The sequence below is a fragment of the Buteo buteo genome, chromosome 16 (genome assembly GCF_964188355.1).
Source record: "Buteo buteo chromosome 16, bButBut1.hap1.1, whole genome shotgun sequence".
NCBI lineage: Eukaryota > Metazoa > Chordata > Aves > Accipitriformes > Accipitridae > Buteo > Buteo buteo.
The window spans coordinates 5,435,125-5,455,736 of NC_134186.1; the positions used below are offsets into that span (position 1 = coordinate 5,435,125).

At 46.1% G+C, this 20,612-nt stretch overlaps 1 protein-coding gene across 19 annotated transcripts in view; it reads left to right on the forward strand.

The window, feature by feature from the left end:
- The window catches only part of EPB41 (erythrocyte membrane protein band 4.1), an 87,457-nt gene extending 69,953 nt beyond the window's left edge, over positions 1-17,504 (forward strand). For 10 of the 19 annotated variants that reach the window (XM_075047647.1, XM_075047646.1, XM_075047648.1 and 7 more), the window contains 6 exons: positions 7,743-8,195; positions 9,426-9,554; positions 11,294-11,395; positions 11,831-11,911; positions 12,781-12,888; positions 13,799-17,504. In XM_075047647.1, coding sequence (XP_074903748.1) covers positions 7,743-8,195; positions 9,426-9,554; positions 11,294-11,395; positions 11,831-11,911; positions 12,781-12,879 — 864 coding nt within the window. In that variant the 3' untranslated portion in view covers positions 12,880-12,888; positions 13,799-17,504. The remainder of the gene's footprint in view (positions 1-7,742; positions 8,196-9,425; positions 9,555-11,293; positions 11,396-11,830; positions 11,912-12,780; positions 12,889-13,798) is intronic. The other 9 variants (XM_075047654.1, XM_075047655.1, XM_075047657.1 and 6 more) reach the window with 1 other exon arrangement.
- Positions 17,505-20,612: the final 3,108 nt, after the last annotated feature.

Below are 20,612 nucleotides of genomic sequence, written 5' to 3' on the forward strand. Positions count from 1 at the left end.
TTTCTGCAGCTCCATCTACCATTTCCAAAGGACCTGAAGTCTAAAAATCTTTGCCCAGAGCAATGTTTGAACATAGTGCTCAGGGTATCTTATCCCAGAGTGATGAGATATGCACTCTGTCACTTAAACTCAGTTCTTTAACTTCTTAATTAAAACGGTCTCTCTCTTGCTTTTCCTTTTTTTAATCTTGAGATAAGGCTGGTTGTCATCAGCAAAAAAACTTTGAAACTTTACATTCTGAGAATGCTCAGGAACATTTTGGGGATTTATATAACAATTATCACTGCAGAGTATAAAGAAACTAAACAAATGCTTTATATTTCTATGGCAGTTTAGAGGCCAGTTATCTATATTCATCCAGGTGGATATGATCTCTTCTGACAGAGAAAGCCCGTAGCTTATCAGGAACAGAAACCTCATCCGTTCAATGCCGCAGTGATGTGTCCGCTGTGCTCCAGCCCCTTTGCCGGTCGCTCCTCCACTTTTTTTCCATTTGCTTGCAAAGCAAAGGGAGTTACAGACGTGCCCCGTGGCAATCCATGTACGGTCTCATTCCTGCACATTATATATCCCGTTCCTGCACATTATGTATCTTGTACATGTTGGTGCTGTGCTGGTTGATTCCTGGTTTCATCCTTTTCCCTTGATGACCGTGCAGGATGCGGCGCTGAAAGGAGGGATTTTGGGAAGCCTGCTGTCGTACCCGTGCACAGGGAGAGTTGATTTGCTCTAGCTTTGTTTATGGGCAGAGGTCTCAGGGTTTTCATAAAGGAACCAACACGTGTACTTTGCTCCCTTTTTTCCTCAGGAACAAACTTGCTGCAAAGCACCGCAGCCCCCCCAGCCACCTGCCCCGACACCATCACTGACCCGAGCAGTGGTGGGATTAACGCACCCTGTTCATACGTGGCTGGTGCAATGCCAGTCTGGGAGTGATGGAAAGCTGAATTATCCCTTCCAAAGGGAAGGTGGAAATGTCCGCAGCACGTAACCCCGTCCAGGTTGGTGTGAGAAATCCTGAAACTCACATTCTGAATATTCTTATCCTGATATCAGCTTTTCTGAACTTCAGATAAAATGCAAAATCTTGTGCTTTCATGCTTTAGGAGAAGGTTGGCGTTAGCGTTTTGAAGCAGCAAGTATGCCAGAGCCGATTCCTTGAAACTCAGTTTGAGCTCTGAGGCTGCGTTAGGTATCACGCTCTGTATACAGTGATCATCGGTGATATTCAAGGTGTGCGTTACTGTAAAACAACATCCCTTTTTTCTTTTCCATTATTAAAAGTGAACAGATAAATGAGGGTATTGTCTGCATCTCCTGCCGTGTGCCGCTTTGCCCTGCGGGTCAATAGAAGATGAACTGAGGACTCTCTACGGGCAGGTCAGGTTAGGTTACAGAGTTAAGCTAAGACCCACTCTCCTCCCTTGCAGTTTGTGCAGTAACTAGTGATGACCCTAAAGAGTAGGTATTCAATATTTGCCTCCTATCCTGAAATAATGAGGAGAGATGGAATTTCCTTGGCGTGGCACCAAAGGAGTAGTTCATGTTTGCAGGAAAGAGGTTGGGCTGGCCTTTCTGTGTCCGTACCGTGGGGCTCCTCAGGAAGGTTATAGGCAAAAAGTGTCTTTAACTTCACGTAAGGGTCAGTAATTTGTCACTCTGAGAATTATTCCACTGGTTTATTGGGTTTCGTTTTTCCTGGTCATGAGTTGATGGCACCTGTTCTGACTTACAGACTGAGGAAGGATGCTTTCTGGAAAAATTTAGCTCAAAGAAGGGTTACGGATTCATTTAGAAACCCTTTGGTCTGCACTTTGGAGAACGTGACAGTGGTGGTTTCTCTTGTGTCCCTGTTTGCCCAGAGAGGTTGTGGCTGCCCCATCCCTGGAAGTGTTCAGGCCAGGTTGGATGGGGCTGGTCTAGTGGAAAGTTGGCAGGGGGGTTGGAACTAGATGATCTTTAAGGTCCCTTCCAATCCAAACCATTGTATGGTTCCATGATCTGTTTTGGTTTGTGAAGCTGGAGGGAAAGACTAGCCTTGGTTTGTGCCACTGTGGGATCTTCTAGCGGTGGTACACAGTCACGTTGGATCAGTTTGTGGGGACTAAAAACACTTTCTTTTTTATCTAAAATGCTCTCTTTTGGAACACTTTTTTGGTTTTGTATTTTTTCTCAGACTTTTCTTTGTAAATATGTACATTTATCATTAATAAATGTTATTGCAAATCAGATTCTTCTTTCCACTGCTTATTAACAAAAAGGCTATATATGACCTGTGTTAACAACTACCTTGGACTAACCCTCAGTATAGCTTTCTCAGACCACGAGCCATCAGACCCTAGCTGTTACTGGTTGCATTCAGGGTGTTGGGTCTGCTGGGCACTCTCTGGTGTGGGTTTCGTGCCCCTGGGGAGAGGGGACATGCAAGACTACAGCTGTAAGCAATGCACACTCTCAAAATGGCCAGAATAATTCAACTGAGGATTAAATCTGGCTTGGTTTAAGAAAGGCTTTGTTTCCAGAGGGGTCAGAAGGTTCAGCCCTCTACCAGATACTTAATGTAACGCTAACATGTTCTCCCTCTTCACTTTTGAGACTGAATAATAGGAAAAACAGCTTGCAGAAAGTTGTCCCGAGAGCAGAAGCATCGCGGGTCCTGTGCAATGCAACTGCAAGAGCCTCTGGCCTGCATGTTGTATTAATTTGAGGACAAAATTGCTCCTTTCTATTTTTGTAAGCAAAGAAACCATGTTCCCTAATTAACCACCGCCTTTCTGCTTGGTTATACAATGCAGACCTCTGGTTGGGTTTTAGCTGGTTGAAGCTGCCTGAAGTTGTGTCTAGAGGCTGTATCAAAAGTCAGTCTTAATTTTAACTCCCAACTTTTCTTCTGTGAGGTTATTTACTTCTGGTTAAACTGTTTGGCTCATTCTGTGCAGTCACGAGCGATCACAGGAAAGCAAATCTGGCTGCGATGGAGTGGCACAAGGCTTGTGCTGCTGCTCTCCTGGATGAGCCTGGCACCAGATCAGAGCTGTAACTTTATTTATGAAATGAAGCAAGTGAAATGCAGGAGCACAGAATTTATGTCAGTTATAAACCCTGATGGTATCCCTGCTCTTTTCACCTGCTGCTGCTACACTACATCAGAGGCAGTTTTTGCAATGCCACTAGCAGCTTTTTCTCTGCAGAGGGAATTTGGAATAAGAAGCCCCTCATCCAAGAGTACCTGCCCCACAAAAGGGATGGGAAGGGGATCAGGGTGGATGGGGAAAGGAATCATTGCTCAGCAACGTTATTTTAATAATTTAAGTATTGATTTTGAGGTTGTTTCATGTTGCCAAGTAGTTGATGCAGTGGACTGGAGGTGGCTGTTGTGTATTGTGCAATATCCTGGGATTTTTATTCATGACAGCAATTTAATCTTTTTAAGCTTGTAGCATGCTGTGTATTTTCTAGCCTTACTTTTAACTTTGGTCAAATTCTCTTTTATCCTTCTGTTGTCTGACTAGGCTGGTCAGAATGTTGTGATCAGATCAATGGCAATTAAAAAATCCATCCAAAAATGCAAATCCGTAGGTAATGGCCATCATTTTCAAATGCCAGGATTTGTTGAACAGCTTCTAAACTTTTTAACTTCTATCTTTAAGGCAAAGCAGTTCTATAAGGCATGGCAGGTACTGTAAAATAAGGATCTCTTGTTTTCTGCTTCATAATACTTTTTACCCAAGTGCTTTGACAGCTGTGAGACTTGATCTGGGAGTTCTCACTGGTGAGTGTGGTTCGCTGCAAAAGCAACATCATCTACTTGTGCATCTGTAGATGGTCACGCCGAGCCTGTTAGCTTATGTGGATACTTGTTTGGGGATAACCTAATAACATGCGCCAGCATTAACGACTGCAACGCCATACTGAACAAGAACGGGACTGGGAAGTACTAACTAGCTGGAATTTATAGCATTTCATATGGTGGCTGTAGGAAGTTAGCATGCACCGTAATTTCATGGTTTTATCAATTTTTATCAAATGTCTTTGGTAACTGGCAGGTTGACATCATTTTTGCACTCCTTAAGTTTCCCGCAGGATAGGAGTCTGGTTTGGGATGAGGATAATTGAATATTTCTGGGGAGAGGCAGCAGCGTGCCTACATGGGCTACATAAAGCAAAGCAGGTATCCGTTCTGGCAGTGCAGGGCAGCTGGTTCATATGTATATATCCTGATCCAAAATAGTAGGTTCTTGAAAAAATACAGGCAAACAAATTTATACAAAAACAATTTTTAAGAAAAATAAATCCTTTCGGTTGCTGGTATCAGCCATGCAATTAAGCCTGTTATTAATTTATCCCCAGTCTGAATTATTGTGTGTCACTTTTTTCCACTGTAACGCTTAAATTAAGCTATATCCTCAGTATTTGTCAGCATCAGGTGCACAAAAATTTGTATTTAGCAGGGTAATGGTTTAGTCGCATTCATGTCTGGTTCGATTTGTTTCTTCTGGGGCACTGCATCATGTCCTGTGTTTTCTTTACATTGCGTATGGCTTGTGCGAATAGTCTGCTTCATGTTTTAGACATCCCTGGTTTGGTTTTGTGTCTCTGGAAATGAGTAGTTTGCAGCCCAGGCACTCCCAGGTTTCATGGGTCTCAAGGAGAGCTTGGAACTCTGCAAATCTGAGCCCTAAAAATAGCAATGCTTTTGCATTTGCAAATTAAAATAAATCTTGATAAGATCAGAATTTGTAACAGATGTTCAAATTCCTAGGGGTTTTTTGTTTTTCTTTTATAAAAAGATAATCTTTTCTAGCCTACATGCAAACTGTGTTTTTAAATATAGGTGCAAGCATAGTTGTATTTTAAAAAAAAAAGGTGTGTGTAAATAGATAATTTTATATAGAAACAAATACCTTTCAATGAGTCTGTCTTCTTACTGGTAGAATAGGAAGGCAAGAAAAAAAAGTGCTTCTGATCGGTTGATCTTATCAGGATTTCATTCTGTTTTTATAGTTTGCATGTTTATTGCCACACTTGGTTCTACTGACAAGCAATATATGTATGCCATAGGCTTCATTTAAGCTTTTCCCTTCCTTTATGCTTTTACCATACAAGATACTTCCAAAATGCAAATTATTTTTTGTGTATATGAAAGGGAGCTGGGAAGTTGTTTTGACTGTATACAAATGTTTGTCTCTGAAACAGATCTACGTTTGTGTAGCTGTTTAATCTGCTTTGTTTTATCTGTGTTTCTTCCTCTTGGTCGAGTAGTGCCCCAGCTGGTATAAGGCAATCTTGCTCCTAAGGCATTTTCCATTAAACCCCAGAAGATGTGTCTTTTCAAGATCCCCTGATTAATTTGCAAGATGTAGCATATATAATTAAGGAAAGATCAGTATAGTGGCAGTATATAAATTCAGGTTTTAAAGCAAGATTAAGACGTGGGCGTTCAAAGCTGATAACCTCCGTTCCTATTCTGTTTTGTGAAATATCGCAGTATAGTATCTTGCGTTAGGCAAAATGAGGGTAGGAGGTGGATATACCTTTGGAGGAGCATGTATGGAAGTGGGTTTTGATCAGAAATAACACTTCCCTATGTGTGTGGTCTGACCTGATCACCACAGTGCTGATCGCTGTCCCTTCGTTCCTATTAAATGCGTTTTCCTAAGCAGTATCCCAAGAACTTAAGAGAAGCCCAAGAGGCTGGAAATCCTAATGGAGAGAAATCTTATAGGTAATCTATCTGCAACATAAAGAAGCAGGGAACTGAAAAATACCCAGGAGGAATGGTGGAAGAGTCATTTCTTGAAATGATACTAAAATAAGCATCTATTTGTTCCTACATAAGGCAGCTCCTGTTCTTAACATACTGTTGAACTGTGCCATTAGATGAGGTCAGTCAGGGTGAAAGCCTCTGGTGTACAGAAAATGCATTGTACCGGATAACCCACAGGGTTCAGACCTCACATTTTAAGCACAAATTAGAGTTTTTTGGTTGCCCAGAGAATCTTCGTAATAGAAAGTGAGGCAACAGTTTCTGTTCATCTTAATACCACCACCAAAACTAGAATAACAGTTGACAAAATGGACTTGCCATGCTTTTATGAAAATTTAATCACTGTTTTTGGACGAACAGATATGTGGCTATTTTTATACAAAGTTACCAGAAATCAACCGTGAGGTTAATTATTGAGAAGAAATAGCAGCATCCCTCTGGTTTTTTTCCCTCCTTGTTCCCTGATGCTGGATGATGCGACAACTTTGATATGTGTAAAATTGTAGGTGCATGTAACTGCTTATTCTGCCCTTCCTTGAAGGCAACTTTCCATGTCAATAATGAGAAACACAACTTCTAGCACAGGGCAGGACTGTAGCCATCATTTACTGCTGGTGACTGAAATGCTGCTTCTCTGTGCATATGAAATATTCATCACTCGGGCATTTGGGCAAACAACTGATTTTTGCTAAAGCTTTCTGTCTTGTTCATGTTTTAACTCTTTTCTTCTCTTCTATCACTGTTGCTTCCCTCCTGGCTAGAGGGCTCCCAGAGATGTGAGAAGACCTAGTTGAGACCTTGCTAACGAGCTGAACGGAGAGCAGAATAGCACCAGCCTTAGTTAAACCCTCTGGCTTGGCACGCTCTTCCCAAATATCTCAGGTGCTCTAGACATGCTTGCTTGCTTCTCGGAGGGCTGAGTTGCTTCATTACGTGTCTTCTCTGGGGTGCACCATCACAAATGCCAATTATGTTCCACCTTCGGGAGGTTTAGCTACCGCGAAGGTTTCTGTGCGCCAACTGCTTTTGGGATCAAGTATGTTACAAATATTTCGATAGTCCTGAATAAATGGGCAAATGCAGCTTGTTAAGCAGTCAACTGAACCGCATGCTTGGTGACGATGGGATCAGCACACACTGGTGTGAACATCTGGCTTTCCAGCTTAAAGCCGCGTTTCTTTATTCCTCAGCTGAAAAGTTTTGTGCTAAGTTAATTGAACCGGTTTGTCTCAAAGAAATAGTAAAAGTTCCTTCAGATGACCACACTGCATCGCCAATTCAGGAGCCTCGTGGTAATTGAAGCAGTTGATTTCAATACTAACTTGTAGGTATTCTTACAATAATTTTACCAATGCCATAATGACAAGTCTGTGTTAGTTATCCCAGAGACTGCAACAGCAACGAGGGTGCTCAGAGGTGTGAGCGTTCCCGGGGCAAAGAAAAGAGCAAGGTGCAGGCTCTGTGGATTATTGTGCACGCTAATTCTGAGCTTATTCTCTTCACCTCCATGTGCAAATTAAAACACAGCGTAAAATATTTCAAGGAGTTAAAAGCAGAATTGGGGTGTGGTTTTGGTGTAGTCAGTGGGTTTTGTGGCACACATGAATTTTGGATGTGCACAAGTCCCCACTTGCTACACTGAAATTTTTCCTGTTTCCAAACTGGGCAAAAAGTGCTTAGTGGTGGCTCTTCCTTTAGGTGCAGAGAGTTGTTTTAATATTAATTCCTTAAACTTCAGGAGAGCGGATTATTAATTTGCCAGGAAAGCCGTGTCAGTAAATGCACTGGATACGTCGCATAGCACAAAGGTTTTCAAGTGTGCAAACCCACTGCTGTTGCATGCGTTACTGGAGATGTGATGTATTGTAAGAAACCGATGTTTTGCCTTTATGCTTCATGACCTCCTGTTCTCCCTAACGCTCTCTTTCTCTCTCTCTCTCTCTCTGGCCTTTTTTGTGTATTCGTTTCTTTTTAGAAAATGAGTGACTTTCTCTCCAGAGAGGATGTGGCTGCAGTGCCAGAGAGGAGCAGTGCTAACACTGGCTTTGCATGCGAGGGCTCAAAGCAGTCACTAGCTTTTAGTGAGACCCCAGTGCCACCCGCCTCAGAGCCTTCTCCCGGCCATGACTTTGCTGCTTCCTCCCTAAGCAGCGAGGAGGAGGAGGAGGAGGCGGCGGCTCCCAGCCTCCCCGCGAGCGAGGAGGACCTGAGATGTGGAAAGGGGGTTTGTGCGGATGCGGAGAAGGACTCGGAGCTCTTTGAGCTGGAGCCCCCCGCCAGCCCTGCCGCACCTCCCTGGCAGCCCTCGGGAGGAGAGGAGGAGGTGGCAGAGGATGGCGAAGACAGATTTGCCTTTAGAAAGCTAAATGGCGAGTGTCACGACTCAGATGTTAATAACGGGCTGCCAGCAGTCATTCGCTGCTTCCAGGTAGTGAGCCCCAGCGCCTGCTCCCCCACACCCCCCCCGGCTGGCTTTGGAGTGGGACCCCAAACACTGCAGCAAGCAGATGCCACGGACCCAGAGAGGAGTTGTGTTTGCTTGGCTTGGACTCATGCTTGGAGCTAATTAGCCAGTTAATCTCCCACAGTCAGTGCACACAAGCCCCTCTCAATTTATCTTTGCATTAAATACGAGCCCCACTCGATTTATCTTTGCATTAAATACAATTGCCGCAGCGCAACGCCCTTTGCCTTTCTTTGATCAAAGCATCTTGTGCGTCCCCCAAAAGGGAAATATTTAGGCTCCAAAGGCATGTAATTTTAGTTCTGTAAGGTTTTTGCCATCTCCTGCTGTACTGGAGGCTGAGCCTTAGCACAGCAGAGCAAATTTGAAGCGCTGTCAAACGTGCTTTTACATTGTGAACGTGGGCTTTGATATCCCCTTTCTGCTCCCCACCGTGGGAGATATTTTTGCCTGCTTCAGTGTTGATATTAATTGCTTATGGTCAAATAGACGTCCAGTTCCCCTGCTAACAATCATGGTGGCATCTGCCAGGTTTGGGGACGGTGAGCAGAAATCGAGCCCTCTGGGAAAACACTGTGGGTCTGAACTAACTCTTGTCTTCCTCTGGATACTTACCAGGTGGTGGAACAACTGATTTCTCTTCCCCCCCCATTTCTCTTTCAAGATGTCATGTTTCTGTTTTGTCTGACATTGATTTAATAAAAGTTAAAGACCTAGGATCTGATGAGGATTTTTAATAATGCAGTGTTTCACTTGCAGTCAGGATAAAGCTTCTCAGCTGTGATAAGTCTTATTTGCGCAGGGTTTCTACTAGTCTTGACATTGTCATCAGTAGATGAGGGTCATCTTTTACTGGCAGCTGGCAATGAGCTTCTAGTAATTAGAAAGTTAATAATCAGTGCAGACAGTTTCTTCGTGGTATTGTGACACACTGGTTAAATCCTTAATGCCTCGCTTGGGCTGAGGCACGGTGTTGGGGAAGGTCTGGAGGATTTTTCTGTTTAATCCTCACGCATGTTCTCTGCCCTCTGAGCAGTGTGTGTCATACCAGAGGCCTAAAACCAAAGATTTCCAGGCTGACCTTGGTTCCCACAGTGCTTTTATCAGATCAGTGTCAGAACTTTTGCCAGCAGCACGGTCACGTGGAAATGCTAACTGGGTCTTTACAGAGATGTTTTTAACCCTGTTTCATAGCCACCGCTAGTGAAGACACAGACGGTCACCATCTCCGATGTGTCCAGTGCCGTCAAAAGTGAAATTCCCACAAAAGAAGTCCCCATTGTCCACACGGAGACGAAGACCATCACCTATGAAGCTGCACAGGTAAGGTGTGTTCTAATTAGTTTTCCAGGGGCTTAATTAAACTCAAGTAAGCGTTTTGTTTCCAGATCCTCCAAATGAAACAGCAGCACCTGCTTTTCTCCAAGCACCTGAGTCACAGCACAGACGTCAGCTGATGCTGTGGATGCTATTTCCAGGTGCAGCTGGTGTTTTTAGAGCAGCAGTGTTTTTACTATCCCTGAAGAGTAATATTTTTTTCAAGATGTGTGTGCAAACAGAAGTTATCTTCAGCTGCTGGTGGCTTCAGAATGTGGATTTGACTGTATGGAGTTAACCCGAGTTGGACTTTTATCTGCAAGAGATGCCTTGTCTTGTTTTCTCCAGCTCTCCTGGCTGTTTATGCTCTTCAGAACTTGGTATATAAATGATTCGATTGTCCTTTAGGTTTCAACCCTGAAACAGGCGTGGAAAACCAAAAGTTTTGTATAAAATGCAACCAGAGTGGGTATCCAGTGATTGGAAACTAGAAATGTTAGTGGAGCGATACCAACATGTGCAGGTATGGTTTCATTGCTGAGGTTAAAATTAATCCTCAATCTAAAATAGGTTTTATTTGTGTATTTGAGAATTTGGAGCCTTTGTTAGCTTTGGGTTTGTCATAACTGTGGTTCTTAGAAGCAGCCCATGCTCTGCTGCTGGAGTGCAATGACTGTGGGATGTAGGGTCAGGTATGGGTAGCCCATGGACCACACTTGTATAATTTGGGATTCCCAAGGAATCCCGTGGCTGCTCAGCATCCTCCCTGATTGCTGGAGTAGAGGACGCATTCAGACATGCCCACACCGGGCAGTGGTGAGCATCGCCATGTTTCACAGCGAGCGAGTAGATGAACAGAGCAGTTCTGCTCTGGTTACTGCTGTTACCGTTTCTAATTGGGAAATGAAAAGGAAAAGTGTGTCTCCCGGGCTGGGAGAAGTTGGCCGTGCGTGCACTGGCTTGTGACGTGCCATGAGATTTCTCCCAGTCTGTGGAAAATGGTCCCACCTTGTGGTAATTCCAGATATCGTCCCACCACCGTGCTGGGGATGCTGCCCAGCATTCGTGTGTGGTACACCGTAAGGGAGACGCGGCCGGGATGAGATGGCAAGGATGACTTATTTTAGGTTTTTTAGCAGACCTTGAAAAGTCAAGTCGTGCAGGATGGGAACCATGTAACCAGCTGTAAAAGAAGTTGTTCCTAGTTCAGCAGGTATCTGGACTTTGCTTCTGCAGAGTTTAAAGCGAGTGATGTGCAAGGTGGCGTCAGGAGGGAGGAAAGGTAGCAAGTACCTTCTGAATCAGATTGTGCTCTCTGGCTTTGTGAACCTCTGTGGATCCAGGCAGGTGTAGTTCAGGATAGGTGTCTGCTTTGGTCTCCCTCCATGGTCCAAAGCATGCAGCTTGGCAAGGAGGAGCATGACCGGCATTGCAGTGTACCCACATTTGGGTATATCCTAGCCCACCTGGTCTGAGGAGTGTCATAGGTCCTGCCTGGGTGATTTTGTGGATCCCTGCATTTTCAACCTTAAAGTCCAGGGGCTTTGTGCTGAGCCTTCAGAGACCTGCGAAGTCCTTGTGCAGCTGGGCGCAGCTCAGCCGGCTGCAGATCACCTCACTCAGTCCCGCGGTCCATGACGGAGAAGAGTTTCTGTCCTTGGATTTCATCCTGCTCTGTTGATGTGGAGCCCCTGCTTCTGTCCACGCTGCCCACAGAGATGATGGCCTGTTCTTCTATCCCACAGACAGATGGTGGCAATGGAGATTTAGACCCTGGCATCCTGCTGACTGCTCAGACCATCACTTCGGAAACCACCAGCAGCACCACCACCACACAGATCACAAAGGTAACACTACAGGAACATGATAAAACAACAACAACAACTAAAACAGCAACATGATAGAGAGATGGGCAGAGTTGAATAATAGAAAAAATAGCTTTTGAAAGTTCCTTTCAAAAAACGTGATTAATACCTGAAACAAAGCACAAGGGTCCCAGGTTTCCCTGTGGTGAACTAAGACTGTAGATTATGCATTAATTGCAGTACAGTCTGTGGACATGGACTGTGAGTCAAAGGTCTTCCCTGGTTCAATTATAAGAAAAGGAATATTTGACATTTTTTCTTTGAGCAGTGGCAGTTTTCCCCCATGATTCTGATGCTGTGGTACGACAGCAGTATTTGGTAACACTATTTTTGATACCGTCTTTAGAAAGGCAGCCCCAGTGCACTCAAATTCTTTTTCACTTCTAGACTAACAGTAGTTTTTTCCTTTTGTACTAGACTGTAAAAGGTGGTATTTCAGAGACACGGATTGAAAAAAGGATTGTCATCACAGGAGATGCAGATGTAGATCACGACCAGGTAGGAGCTTGGATGCAGTCCAAAAGAGCTTCTCAGAGCTGGCACGACTAGACAGGCTGCCCTTCTGAAGACAACTTAACCAGAAAACAACCTAGGGAAGTTTTACTGGGGTAGAAATAAAACTTTAAAACTGATTTCAGTAACTAAATTCCTCTTTGACAGCAGGCAGCTGTATAGCTGGGCCAGCAAAGCTTAATTCTGCTCTGAAACTGGTGTTGGCAGCAAAGTTTTGATTCCAGGACTGGTTTGGACAAATGCAATTTAAAAAAAAAAAAAATCCACAAAAATGTGAAATAAAAGTTTTACTTGGCATCTGGATGATCTGCATTAATTTTCTAGTAACTCTGAAGTGCTATTGCTACTGTATAGTGCCAGAAGTCATTTCATAGCACTCAGCACCTGCATTAAATCTCATTGGCTTTATAGGAAACCTTTCTGATGAGTCAGCCTCATTGGCCTCTAGAGTGTGTTGGAAGTGATGATTTTGTCATCAGAGAATTATACTTTGAATTTAATTTTAGTTGCAAGTATCACGGGGCTGGAGAATATTCATACAACAAGAACTAGTTTATTAATTCCAAAAGAAAATGTCGGAGAAGATACCTGAAATGTGCTCATCGCACTTGCTGGAAGAATAAACGGGGTTTGCTTAATTGCTCTCATCCATCTTCTACCATGGGGCAGTGGAGAGATGTAGTGTATTCTTAGAAAACAGCTTTTCCTTTCAGAAGAAAATCTAATACCACCAAAAGTCACCAAACTGTGCAGCTGAAGTGGAATCACTTTTCTTTTTCTCTCCCCAGAGTTAGAAAGCCTCTTATTCCCCTGAGGACCCTCGGTGGCATGCTCTGAAATGTGGTCTCTTTCAGGTTCTAGCGCAGGCGATAAAGGCAGCAAAGGAGCAGCACCCGGACATGTCGGTGACCAAAGTGGTTGTACACCAGGAGACCGAGATTGCAGAGGAGTAGCGAGGCTGTGTGAGTAGGGAGACCATGTATAAGTGAGTGACGGGTGCTGCTTTCCCCCCAGGGTGGGGGGCTTGATCTCTGTGCAACTGAGGTTTGGCTAAATATGGTCAAAGTTTAAGTAAAATTATTATTGTTGGCTGATGATGAGTCCTGCTCAGGCTGTTCCTATTAAATCATTTAAGGCTGATGAAGCAGTCACAAATACAGACTAATCCTGCTGTGGAAGTGAGCCAAAATTGTCTAAAAGACGCTACGTGGCTCCTGCGATGAGGCTGTTTTGCCTTACCAAACACCTCTGATGCACCTGAAGCACACTGACCTATAGGTTTCACGTAGACCCCTGCCTGTGTCAGTACCTGAGATGGACCTCGTGCTCCTGACTTGCCTGGAAAGATCCCTTTTCTGCAGTCTTGATGGTTTTGGGAAAGAGCTGCTTGAGGAATCCAGCTCTGCCTGTACATCAGTGCTGTAAAGCCCATCCTGATGCCTGTGATGATGGTGTTGCCCAAGTCTGTGCCATCCGCTGCCCTGCGTGTGTCCTGCCTCATCCCAACAAACTTGGTACTTGCTGAGATTTGGGAGGTGGAACAAGAAGAAGTTAGGCAACAGGAGACACAGCATGGTTAAACAGACATTGTGGTGGAGCTTTTTATCTCTTCAAACCTAAATAAAAATGGGACAGGTTTCCTAACGGTTCCTGGGCTTGCAACTTTTAAAATACGATCCTTCAGGGATGGGAGCAGGGCGTTGTTTGTGCCAGGTGCCTGGTGGTGGCTCTGAGCCTGAATTCACACCTACCATTGATGGTTAACTCATCTTCTGATTTCAGTTCTCTGACAGCTTCAGGGAAGCAGGTTCCTCTCTTTCCCAGAAAGATGGCTGTTAGTAGCCATGACTTACCATGTTTCTCTCTTTCTAGGTAGCATTCCTGCCAGACACAACACCAGGAAAAAGAAACCCAGCAAAATTACCAAGAAACTACCTGGAGCACAAAGACCTCGGATTTACAAGACTTGACACTCAGAGACATTCATATCATTTATTAGGAGTTGCGCTTTGACATTTTACTTGGGATTTTCCAGACTCTACTGGATCCCGTTGGATATAGATTTTTTTTTTATATATTGTGACAAAAGTATGCCATATTTCTAACTGTACTGAATATTTTTTACAGGTTTTCAATTTTGCATTCCCTCTCACGCATAGCCTCTTCAGATACAGACCCTGACACACCTCGCAGGGCTCAAAGGGTCACTTTTTTAAGTCATATTCCCTCTGCCTCATCAGGGATAACGGAGATAAGCCACATCCGTGCATATTCCAAGCGCGGGATCCATACGCGCCTTCAAAAAGCCATGGGTCCTTCTGCTGGGAGAGTCAGTTTAAAAAAGTCAGACTTCAGTTTTGTGCAGCATTTCTGATTGCCTCTTGATTTTGTTTAGCTCTAGGGAGCTTGAGACTCCGGCCATGATACCTGGGCGTGCAGAGCAGAGCTGCTGTCTTCGCTCCGAGTTTCCTCCCCGTTGGGTTTCAGGCCCCCGATGTGTGAACACAGTAGGGTTTTGTGGTGTAGCCTATGCACACATCTTAATAGTTGACTAGATTTAAGGAATACTGGAAGTTGCTTCAAGTATCTTATACTGTGAATTTTAGAGCTTTAAGAGGACTGTGATAGCAACTCGCCTTCCTCCTGTGTGTCTCTGCCGAGTGCTACCTACCTGTTTGTGTTTTCTAGATGCCATTAAATTAAAAAGCCCTTAGAAGTGTGCGTTTAAGGTGTTTGGACTCTGAATGCTATTAAGGTAGGCTTATGCAGCATTCATAGTAACTGGGTTTTTTTCAGTGTCATAGTTTTTCACTTGTGTTCATGATTTTTAAATTAGGGGAGTTTTTTTTGTAAGTTATGGGTTGGGTTTCTTCCTCCCCTCACAGTGCTATTTAAAGCTAAACCTGTTACCCATATACCAGGGCATATATCCTACTATCATTTAATTTAAAATCCTTTAGACAATCCTTCCTAGGTCTGTAAAGCTGTATTTGGAGAGGCTGAACAAGAAATCTTAGGTGTCAGGTGTTGCTGGTCATGATCGAGCCAAGCCATGTGGAAAGTGCTGCCACCCCCTCTTCCATGCTGGCTTTAAGGATCTGTACTTTGGCTTCATGACCACCTTGCTGGAATGAAATACCAGGGTTAGTGTCTGCATCTTTAGGCTGAGCTTACAGACCACAGGGGCCATCTCCAGCTAGGTGGAGGTGACCAGAAAACATCTTTTCTGAGGCTGGATGTGCTTCCCTCCACAGCACTGGGGGCTGAGGTCCCACTGCTGCTTTCTGAGCTGTGTGGAAATGTTCTGATCATGCCCTGGTTTCTCCTTCCAGCATTTAAATTTAAAAAAAAAAAAAAAAAAGCAAACAAAAACCCAATCTTTGTAAAGAGTCTGCCCAGACACTTGTGAACACTTTAGTACACTTTGAGGTTGTGGTTTTGGTTGTTGGGTTTTTTTTTGTTGTTTTTTTTTTCCATATATATATATATAGTGTGGCACATTGGTAGCTGAGGGCATGGAGTGCTCTGCTGCTGCTCCTCAGTCGAGGATGGGAAGCAAATGGCAATAAAAAAAAGCTCTCTGCTATTTTAAATTTGAATAATGTGTTTCAGAAGTCACTGGATTTAGCTCAGGCTGCAATGACTTGCTGTTTAGCTGTAAACAGCCTTTGAACTACACTGGGGCTAGTGTAGCTTCTCAGATTCAGGTGCAATTTTAATTAAGCTGTCAGTATTGATTGGAGACTATGCTGAAAATGCTGGAGCTGCTGGATTTTTTTTGCTTTCTTTGAGCCTTGCTGGCCGTGGGTCCTTCCCAGCCTCCAGCCTTCCCATGCTGGTACCTGCTTCTTGTGCTGCTCTGGGTGCATGGTCCCTTCCCACAATGATGCTCTGCCTTCCACTGGGTACCGGGCATCCTATTCTGGGGATTTAGGGAGTCCTGGGCTCCACAGCTGTAGTGTAGAGATTAAGTCTTCCTATTTATGTCTGAACAGCCCTTTCCTTCCTTATTCTGCTACGCAGATCCTTTAACAGATCTGTGTCCCTGCTGTCCTCAAGTTAGTTGGGTAACGCTTGCCTTAAACGCCCATCATGCTGAGCATCCCTCTGGCAATGTCCCTTTTCTGGGAATTCAGCTTTTTGCCACTCGGTCCTTCCTTCTCAACCTGTTGCAGCTACCTGAGGAGTGAAAGGGCACACCGAGTCATCATTAAGAGGATTTCTGAGCTTTAGCAGACAAAGCCAGCATGATAAATTAAGTTTGTCCATAGCACTTAAAGGCACTTGGCTGTCATGAGAATTTAGGAGAACGTGGTGCAAGGCTGAAGCTTGGCCCTGGCTGTTCAGTTGGGGTGTCCTGTGCCTGGAGCACGATAAGTGGGATAGAACACCCTAAGCAGGGGATTTCTAGGGTGAGAAAAACCTGCTGGCATGAGAGGTGGTTCCTTTCCAAAAGGATATGCTCACTGTGTCTGTGTACCTCCCTTTTTAAGGGCCCATAGACACCACCACCACCCTTTTTTTTTTTCCTGGATTTGGGGTGGCTGTTTCCAGATTGTTCATTCTCACACTTTCCCTTCTTAAGTTCTTGCTTCTCCCTGAGTAGTTTAAACAAGTTATCGCCTCTTCACGGCGATAGTGCTGACCAGAGCTGGTTTCAGACAAGCAAGCTCATCCCTTGCGCTGAGCCTCATCTGACCTTTGCCATCACCCTGCTGTCTGACCCCATGGGGGATTTCCAGCCCTGCTGACCCTCTCCAGCCAACACAGCCGTCTACATGCAGCGCCCGAGCCCAGGGGCTGGACAGGAGCAGCGGCAGCCTGGGAAGAAGATAAAAGTTAAGAGCAGAAGAAGCTTCTTCCATCCTCAGCAGGGGCTATGGCAGGGCTGCCCGCATCCCTTCCACCTCTGATGGGTTTCTAAAATCCTTGGCTCTTAGCATGCTGTGTTACTTCTAGGGACAAACCAGCTAAGTAAGGTCTATTTATATGAATGTTCCCAGCTCTTCCCACTCCACAAATTCACCCAGAGACTGTCTTGATTGTATAATATACATTATATGGAAGCTATTTATATATGAATGAATGTTTTTATAGAAAGGAAGGCAAGGAGCTCATGTTCTCCTCCATTAAACTGGAACGGCAGCTCTGGTTGCCAAATAGCAATCTCTGACCACACAGATGTGTTAGCAAAGGACTGACTGATTTCTGGTTTTAATAAACTGTGGTTTGCTGATTTTCCTAATTGTACAATTACCTTAAGAGGTGGTAGTGTCCCAGCCTTAGAGATGAAACTTGTAAAAAAAAAAATAAAATAATTTAGTTGAGAATATGAAGGAGCTTTGTACAATTTTTTTAAGGCAATTGTGAATTGTCTAGGCTAGTCGTTTACACTCTTCTTTATAAAGATAGGAACTTTTAAAATTGGCAAATCTTTATAGATTGACTAGTGATAGGAGCTGTTATTTTGGACTTTCATAGTAAATCAAAGGGAAAGTTGCTGTAGCATTTAGACAGACATAAGTGTTCAGTATTGCTTCTTGTATTGCATTTTTCAATAAATTTTCAAACAAAACTACCTCCCTGGACCTGAAGCCTTTTTTCATCTTCTCATCCTCCTCCAGGTCTCTCTCCCCAGCCTAGCTTTGTGGCAGTTTGCTTTTTCTGACCGAAGCCAGAGCCAGTGCAGGCTGTGCTGCTGTGTGCCATGACTGCTGGAGCTCTCACCAGCCCCGCACTGGGCTCTGCCACCAGCTGCATTGTCCTGTGCTCTTGGTGGCTTCAGATACTTTAAACCATTCCCAGGGGGGACATGTGTGGGACCAAAGCCCCCAGAAGGGGCCAAAAGGGAGCCCCAGAGTCCAAGTTTTCCCTAAAGCATCATCACTTGATATAAAACCCTTTTTGAACTATTGCATTTGAGGTGAGCTCAGATGAGGGTTTCTGCTCGGCAGCTGCTGCCAAACCCCGAGTGAATTGGATTGAACTGGAGCAGGGGAGATGTCTAACCCAGCTCTTTTTTTGTCCTGTTTCATTTTTTTTTCTGACTGCAGCATCTTTAGGAGGGACAGAAATACCAAGCAGAAAGCTGATGGGGCATCTTGGCCACCAGCCCGACAGAGAACAAAAGCCAGTTGGCCCAGTTAGTGCAGTTGGAGACTGGGAACTGGAAAAACATCCCTATGGGCAGGGGCAGCCCTGGGGCTGGCTGTGATGCCACCCTCCCTTGTGCCTCAGTTTCCCCAACAGACAGAAAGGGAAGGGTTACATGACCTCATTGTCACTCGGGCACATGTCTATATTCACATGCTAAAAGCAACATTAATTCAAATTGCTCCAGAGACAAGTCATTGCATCTTACTGACACCTTGCCTTTGGCCAGTTTGTTTTCAAGCTGCTCCAAGTATTGAATCTCAATGTACTGTAAAGCAAAAATTATAGAGGAGCCGCAGAAATCAGCCCCCGATAGTTGGGAAATGACCACCGCTGGAGCTGCTTTTCTGTAACCTGTCACAGCAACTTGATTTACTTAGAACAATGAGGCAGAGTCGAACATGACGTTATTTCTCTAAGCCAACACGGGCTGTCGCACACGGCCAGGGCAGCCCCGGGCTCCTCGCCTTGTCCATTCCCATTAGGGTGACACCAAAACGCACTTTAAATAACCCTGTCCCGGGGAGCTGGGTCTTGCGGAGGTCCCAGCTCCTTCAGATAATGCAGTGGCATGATGAGCTGCAGCCAAAGGCATCGTGTTGGGGGACAAATGGCCAAGAAAAGGATTAATTCCCCTGGTCAGCAGCTTTTTGGGGTGTCAGTCCCCTGCTCAGCAGCCAGTCGGCCAAGGCATCACCTGCCCCCTCTCTGAATTATTTAACATTACCCAAGGAGCAGCACTAAGCTTTGCCTGGCTCCAGCGAGCTGCCCCGCAGCAAAGGTGGGTCCCAGCCCGTCCCCGCAGTGCCCGGCTTGGCATGGGGCGATAACGGGGGGAGCATCACGTACCGGGGCGCGCTGGACTCCGGCAGCGTGTCCTGGCAGAAAAACCCATCAGCCCTGGAAGCCCTGCACCAGGGCAACCCTACAGCGAGGGGACGCTGAGCTGACGACCATCCCCGCTGCCCCTGCCCTCCCCAAGGGGCTCCCAGCCTGTCCCCTCCCCAGTGCTGGCCCGGGCACGCTGGAGGGACACGGGTGGCACCAGGGACCTGGTCCCACACGGCCCCTCTGCCCGAGCCGCGATGCTTTGCCAGGCAGGACCGTTGCCATTGCAGGTGCAAGGACGCCGGCAGCACAGGGGACGTTTACGCCCCATGTCAAATGCCCAGGGGACGTTTGTCCCTGGCTCATTTCCCCAGGGGACAAGCGCCAGGACAGCAAACACCAACCACCGATGCTCGGACCCTTCGCTCTGCCGCCGAGCCCTGGGGACATCAACCAGGAGACCACCCAGCTTTTCCTTAAAGCCTCCCCCAGGCTGGGTGTCCCAAGAACAGGGTGCCTTTACCCCCCCCCACCAGCCAGGGCAGGGGTTGCTCAGCCCTATTGCTTCCCTTTAGCCCCATGCCACAGTTTGCCCCCCACCCCCAAACTGCAAATTCTGCCAAGCCTGGAGCCCTGTGGCATTTTGCCTGGCTACAAGCAAGGGAAAATATTAGGTAAACAAACAAACACCATGGCAATCTAGAGAGATGCAAATAAATAAATAAAAAAAAACCCAACCCAAACTCCTTATCCCAACACCAGCAGAAGGCAGCAGCAGCCCGCAGGCTCCCAGGGGGCCGAGCCCGGGCTCCTGGGTGGCCCCACGCCAGCTCCAGCCCCCAGATCCCACACGGAAGGCAACGGCTCTATCCCAGAGGTCCCATCCTTTGCGAAGGACCGGCAAAAGCCATTTCCCTTTGTCACCCATCCCCATCCCTGGTCCTTCCTCGGGTCTCCATCCCGGACCCTGACCCAGCACCCAGAGGAGCAGCCATCACGCTGGGAGGACAAAGTTCCCATTCAAACACCAGTTTGTTCCAGCCTGGGCTATTTTTAGGTCATTCCTCTCGTTTCGGGGACTCGGGCAGCCAGTCGTGTTCCTGGCGGGTCAGGATGGTGTCCCAGGGTCAGGGCCGCTCTCAGGGCCCCGAGGGGAATTGCTGCGGGAATCAGGCAAGCAGCGGGGTCGACTCCATCACTTCTAGATGGAAAAACCCAGGGTGGTTGAGGGTCTGGGATGAACAGGGTTGAAAGGGAGGAATTGCATTTGCAACGGGCCAGGTAGGACAGACACCGGGCTCAGCCCCAAGCTCCATAACTGGGGAAACTGAGGCACGGGGCAAGAGTCAAAGCCAGAGGCAGGGAGTGACCTCCCGTCCTGCAGCAGCCAGGTCGGTGGCATGGGGCTCATCCCCGCTTCGTCCCCATCCCTCCGGGATGCCCACTGCTGCGGGACACCTGCAGGTCTGTGGGCATCAGCCCCAGCAGCTCTTCACTCCCACCCTAAGGGCTCGATGCTCCCCCAGGAGCAGCCCCCCCAAGTCAGTTTGGGGGAGCAGAGCATCCCTATTGCTCTGCAGAGCACCTTGGCACCTCACCAGCCCCTGGGAGGCTGGAAAACCGAATCAACTGGCCGGATTACAGCCCGGTGCAGACCAGTACAGCCCAGTTGCTCCACGCTGGGCTTCTCAAACACCACAGACCT